Below are 9,128 nucleotides of genomic sequence, written 5' to 3'. Positions count from 1 at the left end.
TTCTGTAGATTTTGAGTTCAAATGGCACTACAAGATGGACAACAAGCCAATTGAGATATTGGTAAGTCATAGAAACAGATATAGAATTTCTTCTTTTTGAATCCTCAAGTAGGTCGAGTGTACCTACCAACAATTTAATAATCTTACAGCGTTGCCAAATGTCAGATAAGTTTTCCTTAAGCGGTACCGGTACAAAAGAGAAGATTTTTGAGTGTAATGTGAGTCTAAGTGGTACCTAGCAAAGAGGGACATTTAAGGGTAAGCGATGCAAACGGGCGCGAATCTTGGAAACTATTGGGTCTACGGAGACAACTCTAGTATCATATTGTAGTAAATTGAGTCTTCTTCGAAAACGTCCTGAAGTAGTTTTTTCAAAAAACTAGTCCTTCGGGGTTATAATCGCCAAAATGTGAAAAAAATATGATTTTTTCGTAGATTTTTTTCGATTTTTGATCAAGTTGCGTTTCGCGCTCGAGGTCACAAACTTGGATTATTCACAAAGACAGCATCATAAACAAGTCTGCAAAAAATCAGAACTATCGGATTTGACGCATACTACCCCATACTTCCAGGCGACAAAGTTACTGGACTATGAGTAACTGGATGATTCGCGATCTCGGATCATTAATGAATGTCGTCAAATTACTCCAGAAATCTTGAGAAATATAAGTGAACGTTCTCAGCAAAATTTATATTACTGTATGGAAGTGAATGCATCCTATTTATAGCATTTAATGAACTGATCACAAAAGTAGGTATACTCTTCCACTATTTCATCTGTCCTTTCGTCATTGATGGAAATTTTGAAGCGAAATTTCAATATCACCTAGTACTCGACAAGATCTTCAACATGAGGTATCGCAGCACCACCCATTCTTATTCAAAATCAAGGGGTTCCGCTCACCCCGTTAGGAGGTTGCAGTTACGGGGATGCAAAGAGCGGAAAGGTTTTTTTGCATCGAATCGGAAATTGACGGGTCCAGGCGATTTTTTTTTATTTCATTTTAAAGCACGATAATTGAGGTGTTAAGTTTTTGTTGGACCACACTGTGTGTATTTCCTTGTACTTAAAAAAAACGGCTTGAAGACTCAGTAATATGGAATTCACCCTCAGGGTTGGGAAAAAGGCTGTTTTCACAACGACACATTTCGAAATAAAACTTGAGATTTTATGGAAGCTTCAATAACGATAGTTGATATTTTAAATGACACAAATTATATTCATATTTTTTTTATTCATCTGCTGTTCTTTTCATTCACCTCCATTCAAGTATATTTATGATAATCATGTGATTAAACAACATTTCCTACAACTCTAACCCGAATCAATTCTTTGAGTACTTCAATCGAGGTTCAACTTTCTGAATGTTCCTTTGAGTTCTTCATTTACCGAGTCGCCACCCTGCCTCAATTCTTCTCTGGATTTTGTGTCTACGAAGCTTCTAATCAGTTTTCTGTTGTCAACGAAAATTTCATCCCAATCAGCTGAAACAACAAAATGGTAATTTTTAGAGAATTATTCGATACGATTGAGGGAAACTAGGAAAAATAAAATTAACGCACTTAACATAACTTGAAGCACTTCATTTTGAGTTCTTATATACATTCAAGATTAATTACAAACGCAAAATAAACAAGCGAAAATATCTTTTAAGAAAACTATTCCAATGAAGAATAAATACGAGTACATTATTACCAAAGACAATGTTCAGTACTGACCTCTTATTTCTTGGAGTGATTTGAGATCTCCACCAAGATCACTAGGCAAATATTTCGCTGGAACGACCCTCCTCAGTGACTCCTCATCATCATGGAAATGGAGCTGAAATATTTATCCATTTTACTTCATCTTATTTTACCTATGTAGACTTCCATAGCAGTGAAAAAAAGGCAGATCTTCCCCATCAATATATCCTCATATGAATGGGACCAAAAAGAATGATAAGGAATGGGAAGATCCCTTTAATTTGGTCTTTAGGGTGATTTCCTAGTTTTTTTTGTCAGATATTTAACTCACCCTAGATACTAGTTTTTTTGGTAATAAGTGCATGAAGACTGCGAAAAGTGTTCTCCCGATTTTACTTATCACATGGATGGCAGAAATTCTAGCAGAATAACATTTCTGGAACAAAGCATTTAATGAAATAATTAAATTGAAACAAGTGAAAAGAAAACAAATTAATCGTTGAGGAAAATGAAAGGCAACAGTATATCGAGAACACAATATATTGCGTACAGTCACACGTTATATTCCGAGAGCTGGCGACGAAAATCGACAAGAGTTTTGTAATGGCTCATATTTAAATATTAATTGGTTTTGGTGGTTTACATGAGTCAGCACCCACTCTCAAGGTCAGGTAGTGGAACAACTGGCGGCGACGCTCTTTGATTCATGTAAAATTACAATATCGGTACTTTGGGTGACTGCTGACTGCCCCTGTTCAATTGATATGTCGTCTGACTATTGTATTCTCGAATAATATATGATATTTGAATAATAAATGCATTTTCAGCCATTACAAATCTCTTGAAACGATATCGTTATGGCAGCAACTTCTGTGGCGTGCTGACCCACCGCGTTTCACCGAAATAAGGTCTGACCACTTTCTCAAGTTTTCTGTTCTATAAATTAGCTGAATGACTATTTTCAATCATTACAAAATACTTGTAGAGTATGTTGTAATTTTATATACCTAATACATCAAAGCGCGTCGCCGCTAGGTGTTCCACTACTTGACCTTGAGAGTAGGTGCTGACTAATGTACACCCTCAATGCTAAATCATATTTAAATATAAGCCATTACAAAACTCTTGCATATTTTCTTTGCCAGCTCTAGGACTATTACTCCATGAATTCGAAAAAAACAAATAAGTTGTTGATATTCACACCTATCAGACAGCAACGAAATGGTTCGAATTATTTACGCTTTCGGAAATAGAAGGTTCACCCATTTTCAAGAGAATTTATAGTACAATTCGTAATTATAGGATATTTGTGAGCATGTAGTGGCAATCGATATTTTCAAAGATGTTATATATGGACTGTGTACTTAAATAATGTTTTTAATTTTGATCGTAAGTCAAGATAGTTCGAAAAATTAGCCATATTAACTGATGGGTCTAAGCGTAGTGTTTAGCTCGTAGATGTTAAAGCTACAGGGTGCTGCAGAGCAGATTGACGGGTTTCGAAGCTCATGCTGTACAGTTTGCAAAAATGTGCAGATGTTTCTCAACCGAAATTTGCATCATCCTGTACAATGCAACAACTATACAACTGATGGTGTCGAGAAGTGTCGAAATAAACAGACACATTGAAATTTAAGGAAAAAATCGAAATGTTGTGCAATTTTTGTGTGTGTCTGTAATACCATAGAGTCATTCGGGGCAACTGCGCGCACTTTTGCCTGTCAAGCCATACCCTGTTTCAAATGTTGAAGCTAGGACAATTAAAACATATTCATAAGATAGAGAATTTTCTAATCTATAAAAAAACATCAAAAAGCAAACAAAGAAAAACGTTTTCTTTCCGCAAAAAAGAATTTAATAGAGAATGTCGGAGTGCGTTCACTTGCCCCGTATTGCGGGTAAGTGTGCGCACCCTCACGGGGTAAGTGAACGCAGTGCTATGTGAACCACACAATCAAAACAAATTACAAAATAATGTCATCAAAATGTTACAATATTAGAGAAATGCTGTTTATTGTCAATACAGGAGCCCCTTTTTACAAGCAGGGCATTATTGTTCGTGCCACAATTCTTGGTGAACATAATACTTGATACATTCCCCTGTTGGTGGCTCTTCATATTTTTCTGAACAAATAGGACAATATTGATCGAGTCTTAACCAAGAAAATCAACAATGTCATAATTTATTCCTCACTGAACTAATGCCCTTATAATGAATCTATGCGCACACTTACCCGCGCACACTTTCCCCAGTAAGCCAAAATTTGAATTGACGTTCTTATAGAGTTGAGCAGCTAAGAGAACCTAAAATTTTTTATTATATATTCAGATTAATATGCCTATGATCGAATAAAATATTGTTTAACACTGAGGCACTCGGAACTTGGACCTGGAAGAATTTGCAGAGATGCTAAAAATTAACAAGAAAACTAGTGAATTTGATTGATTGCAAATAAAAAGTTAAAGAAACGTGGCAAGGTGCACTCCTATGAAAAACTAATATGGCGATTCTGCGCCCTTGCTTCACCCAAATGAACCCCTCTTTCATACATTGCAATGTCGAGATATACGCACTGCGCACAGTTACCCACTGCGCTCAGTTACCCCGAATGACTCTACATACACCTCTCCAGAATACATTTACGTTAAAAAGCGAATGAAGAACAACAGCGTTTTGGAGCATACATATCTCAAATGCTCATTCTTAAACCTCCGTTTTTAACAAAGATTAGTTTTTTATAGGCTTCGCTGGAAATTTGAAATTATAACATCATAAATTCGGCAATTTGCAAATTTGCAAAATGATACAAAATAGAGATTCGTAAAAATGCTCACATTGAATCTCGAATAAGACAAGACAGCATTTTCTTACGAACCGAGTTTTTCAAGGTTGGAATGAATTACCAAATGAAGTAGTGAACTCCCCCAGTGTCAATGTGTTTAAGAATCGGTTAGATCTTCTTGGACTGTATGATAACTGATTTAGTTTAGTGACATACTTTATTGATTGTTTTGCTGTTTCGGTTGATTATTGAGAATTTTGTGTTCATTTTTTTATTGTTATATGCTGAGTCATTTATAGGTTTTTACCACGACTCTTTACTGTTAATAAATAAATAAATAAATAAATAAAGATTGAACCTTTAACCTCAAACTCACCAGTATAAGCTGGATAGAATCGGCGTAAATATTCACACGAAATTTTCGAATAATACTGCTAGGACAATTCCGCAAATCTAGTATTTCGATTTCGCCATCATTGTAGTCATACCTCAAGAGGAACTCCCTAATTACTGCATTGAAATTGAGATCTGTATCCATTTCGTAGGCGTCCACATCATTTACAGTGAAAAATACCAACCTTTTATATTCGTCTGTCAGCATTGGAATAGGTATATGAGACCTGAAACATGAATATAATGATATAAAAGAGCTATGAGTTTATCGAATTTCGTTATTCCATGTGTGTTTTGAAAGCTTCTTCAGGGTAAAGTTGAATCAACTCCAAACTATTTTCTCGTATTCTACTGTGTTTTCAAACTCATCAAAATTATCGTATAAGAATGAAAAATGAACCAGGTATCTTTGATTAACGATTTAATCTAATATTGGTGATTATTATGCTCATGAGCAGATGATTTGAGAGAAACCTTTTGAAAGGGGCACATCTTGTTTTCAGGAATGTTAATTTTTTTATTTTAATATCAAAAGGAGAGTTTTTTATTATGAGATTTGATTTCTATATTGAGAATGAGAGTTTTCCAGATTGAATTTGAATGCAATTCAATAGCCAGACCTAAACAAGGGGCTTGCTAAAAAAGCTTCGCAGCTAATGGTGTTGTCAAGTTTTTCACCTCAATCAAATCGGAGGGTCGAAGAACCTAAAAATTTTTTGTTTTGCTCGCCAATAACTCCTAAACTAAGGGGAGAAAAGGTGAAATCTATGTTTACAAATATATAGAAAATGTAATCTACAATATTACAATATTGAAAATGAACGTGTTGGTCGAACATCTCTTAGTTTAGAAGTTGAGAGCAAAAGACCGAAAAAAGTCAGAAAATTTTGAGTTTTATCGTCCCTTCCCAAGTAATCATAGTGTCCTCAAGATGGACAACTTTTCAGTTATCTCACAGCATTCTCGATCTCCCTTAAAATATTCTATAAGCTTCGGAATTTTTTTGGATACAATCATGGAGTTGCAAACCTCCATGAGCATGAAAGTCAACAACTAGGTTCAATGTACATATCTACTGGACTAATGAGAGATAATACATAATAATACTCACGATGGTTCTTTGCTGGGTACCGGTATCCTATCGTAAACATAATCGTAATGTGGATTTCCCTTCAATGTACAATACATTTCTATTTTCGATTTACTTTTTTCGATGGAGAACTTGTTTTTGAGGAGGCATAATTCTAAGAATTCATCTGAAAAAATAATTATATGAGAGCTAAATTATAAAAAGTGCCACAAACTTCTTTCTGAATCAAATATGTATCACTATCAGACGTGCGATAGAAACATGAATATAAAGTATCGAAAATATTGACTGATGAATAAAATGCTTATCTTCTATTTTTCTTTGAAATTCTCTAGTGTTGGAAAATTATCATTTTCCAAAATTAGTTTTTTTACAGGATCGAAAAATATTGTTTGCTACATCAAAAACTATATTTTCTTGGGATTCAAAAATATTTTTCCGACCTCTTCAAATATTTTCTGCACGGTCGAAAGTTATTTTCCCAAAATTAAATTAAAAAAAAATTTTTTTTGACGAAATATTATTCGACGTCGAGGAAAATCATTTTTCACCCCAGTAATGTAGTTCAATTTTATTCCGTCAGGAAATTGATTTTTCAACTTCACACTTTCCGAAATTTAGTTTTTTTACAGGATCGAAAAATATTGTTTGCTACATCAAAAACTATATTTTCTTGGGATTCAAAAATATTTTTCCGACCTCTTCAAAAATTTTCTGCACGGTCGAAAGTTATTTTCCCAAAATTAAATTAAAAAAAAATTTTTTTTTACGAAATATTATTCGACGTCGAGGAAAATCATTTTTCACCCCAGTAATGTAGTTCAATTTTATTCCGTCAGGAAATTGATTTTTCAACTTCACACTTTCCGAAATTTTTCTGATTGATTTTTGTAATTTTGTGGTAGGACAAACATGGACAACATACGATAGACAAACGGTTGGTTTCAAAATTCGCCTTTTGGGGTACCAACTTCACAGAGCTCATCAAACGCATGCTCTGAAAAAAGCAAAGAATGACAGTATCATATCCGTGAGTTATGGACTTTTCAATTTCTAATACCTAATATGAAAAATTCACCCTGTGCATAAGGATATATACATTGATGAGATTTGATCGGATAAGAGGCCAATACCTTCAATGTTCAGCTGAATTCACATTAAAACATTTGAAACAGTATTTAACATGATAAATTCATTCTCATATTTCATGTATATATATAGAAATATATTCAAACAAACCAACATTCAATTCAGTCTTGTCAGGTTGAATATAATAATACTACGGAATTGAGTGGATGAGAGCATAATCATTATTTTTCCTTTCCCGAATTAATTATAGTTTACCACTTTTGCTTGAATAATTACCACAACGAAAATTATTAACCTAGGTCTGACAATCAATTATTCCATAGAATATTTTTTTGTTATTACGCATATTAAGCTCGATATACTCGAAACCTTCTATTTTGGAATGAACTCAAGCAACATGGTAAAAATAAAAATGCAAATTATTATATTTTATGAACTATTGCAGATAGTTTTTGTGATGCACATTTATCGATTATTTGCAACGATATATTCTGAAACTTTTATCTTCCCAATCAATATATAAATAAAATAATAATAATAAATGCAATATTATTGTTTCACCAGTCGAACTTTTACATAAAAAAAGTAAATTCTAAATTCCTTGGAAAAGTAGAACTACACATTTTGTAGTGAGCAGAGGATGTATATAGACAGCTATAAATATTTGAAATAAGAACCGAAAAAATGCATATTAATTTCTGTCATTGAAATATATAATTAACTAGCAATGTAGAAAGAAATGGAGAATTCACATTGAAAAAAAAAACAAAATTATTGAACCAACACTTTTTCGCATATAACCAAAGAAAAATGTTTTTCTTGATTAATTACGTTAATTATACGTTAATTACTTTTTCTGGCTGGAAGCTCTTGAATTTTTTCGATGTAGAATGAAATAATGTAAGGTAAAGTACACACAAAAGGACTGAAGTATTTCGGGAATAATTTAATAGAAGATGGAAGTAATATAACACCATAATATGAATTCTATAGTATATAAAAAAAATCAAATTAAATTTTAATAAAAATTTCATTCTATTCGACATAATAGGTACTTTTTTATCTGGTGCATTTTCTGGTCGTTTCATTATTATTGTTAGTTTCAATAGAAATAAACGGGATGAGTTGTCTATAGGGGACTATCAATATAATTTATGCTTCGAAAATTACGTCTTGATCTAACCTTTCTTTCTCATCGACATTGTGGAAGTTTTCCCACATAGGAAAAAGGAAAAACGTGGAACGGAAAAATGTATTCCGCCATTGAGTATACAGGGTGAGTCTTTGATTCGTACAAATATTTTAACGGTATATTCGTGAAGTCAAAAAGAAATCTTTTTTCCCTTATCATTTCTTCCGAATCGGCTCGGTTTAAAATAAACAGGCTGTTGAAATACCATGAAAAAATCATCGGAAGGGTTCAACTACCTATTCCGGGAGGATTTTCAAAACAAAAAAATGTTCAAAAAATATACCAAATATCAATTTTAATTTTTCTCGACGACGCACCCCTTTAATTTTTTTGGTGTCATTCAGATAAACCCTGTATAATGAAATATATCGAGTAAAAATATCTCTTTGTTATATCGAAATGATTCTTTTTCAAAATAACAATATACACACCTTGAATCATATCATTCGGTAAATGTGGAAGCTTCGACATCCATTCTCTAAGGATCCTAATGTCCTCTAGCACATCACTTTCTTTCTTATCATACAGAGCGAAGACTTCAAGTCGACGTTCACTGAAATCCGATAACTTCATTGCTACGCACCGTTTTCTGCTCTGAATTACCACTGATTAATTTTCTGTTTATGTTGTCTTTTTGAACTCACATAAAATAGTTGATGTCCTTGTGTCTTTCATCGACTGAATAAACAGAGAGTGTGAATTAAATGAATATTTCATGATGTAATGGTATCATCCGGTTCAGAAATGGGGTGAAGTATATACCGATGAGGAAATGATATTTTTGAATTTATCAGTTGAAATAAAAAAAAAATAATTACCTCGTGAACTGCTTTTCTCGGTTTTGCATATTCAAATTAAAATTAATTATTGTAATTGAATGATGAAATATAATTCC

General features: G+C 33.2%; 1 protein-coding gene across 1 annotated transcript; it reads right to left on the bottom strand.

The window, feature by feature from the left end:
• Positions 1-1,215: 1,215 nt before the first annotated feature.
• On the bottom strand, positions 1,216-8,893 carry LOC123310046. The gene is made up of 6 exons (XM_044893406.1): positions 8,665-8,893; positions 5,974-6,118; positions 4,846-5,089; positions 2,018-2,122; positions 1,720-1,822; positions 1,216-1,485 (listed from the first exon to the last, which is right to left on the bottom strand). Exons 1-6 carry the CDS (start codon positions 8,804-8,806, stop codon positions 1,343-1,345), a joined length of 882 nt encoding a protein of 293 aa, XP_044749341.1. The 5' UTR covers positions 8,807-8,893; the 3' UTR covers positions 1,216-1,342.
• Positions 8,894-9,128: the final 235 nt, after the last annotated feature.

The sequence above is a fragment of the Coccinella septempunctata genome, chromosome 3 (genome assembly GCF_907165205.1).
Source record: "Coccinella septempunctata chromosome 3, icCocSept1.1, whole genome shotgun sequence".
NCBI lineage: Eukaryota > Metazoa > Arthropoda > Insecta > Coleoptera > Coccinellidae > Coccinella > Coccinella septempunctata.
Note: the sequence above shows the minus strand (reverse complement) of the source record. Positions and strands in the feature narration are given on the sequence as shown.

Excerpts from the sequence above, each read along its gene's own strand:
- LOC123310046 (XM_044893406.1), bottom strand. The coding sequence starts at position 8,806 with ATGAAGTTATCGGATTTCAGTGAACGTCGACTTGAAGTCTTCGCTCTG. Across the intron at positions 2,123-4,845 it reads ATTCTATCCAGCTTATACTG|AAATGTTATTCTGCTAGAAT; the intron begins GTGAGTTTGAGG and ends GCTTTGTTCCAG. Across the intron at positions 1,823-2,017 it reads CAAAAAAACTAGTATCTAGG|CTCCATTTCCATGATGATGA; the intron begins GTGAGTTAAATA and ends TAAATATTTCAG.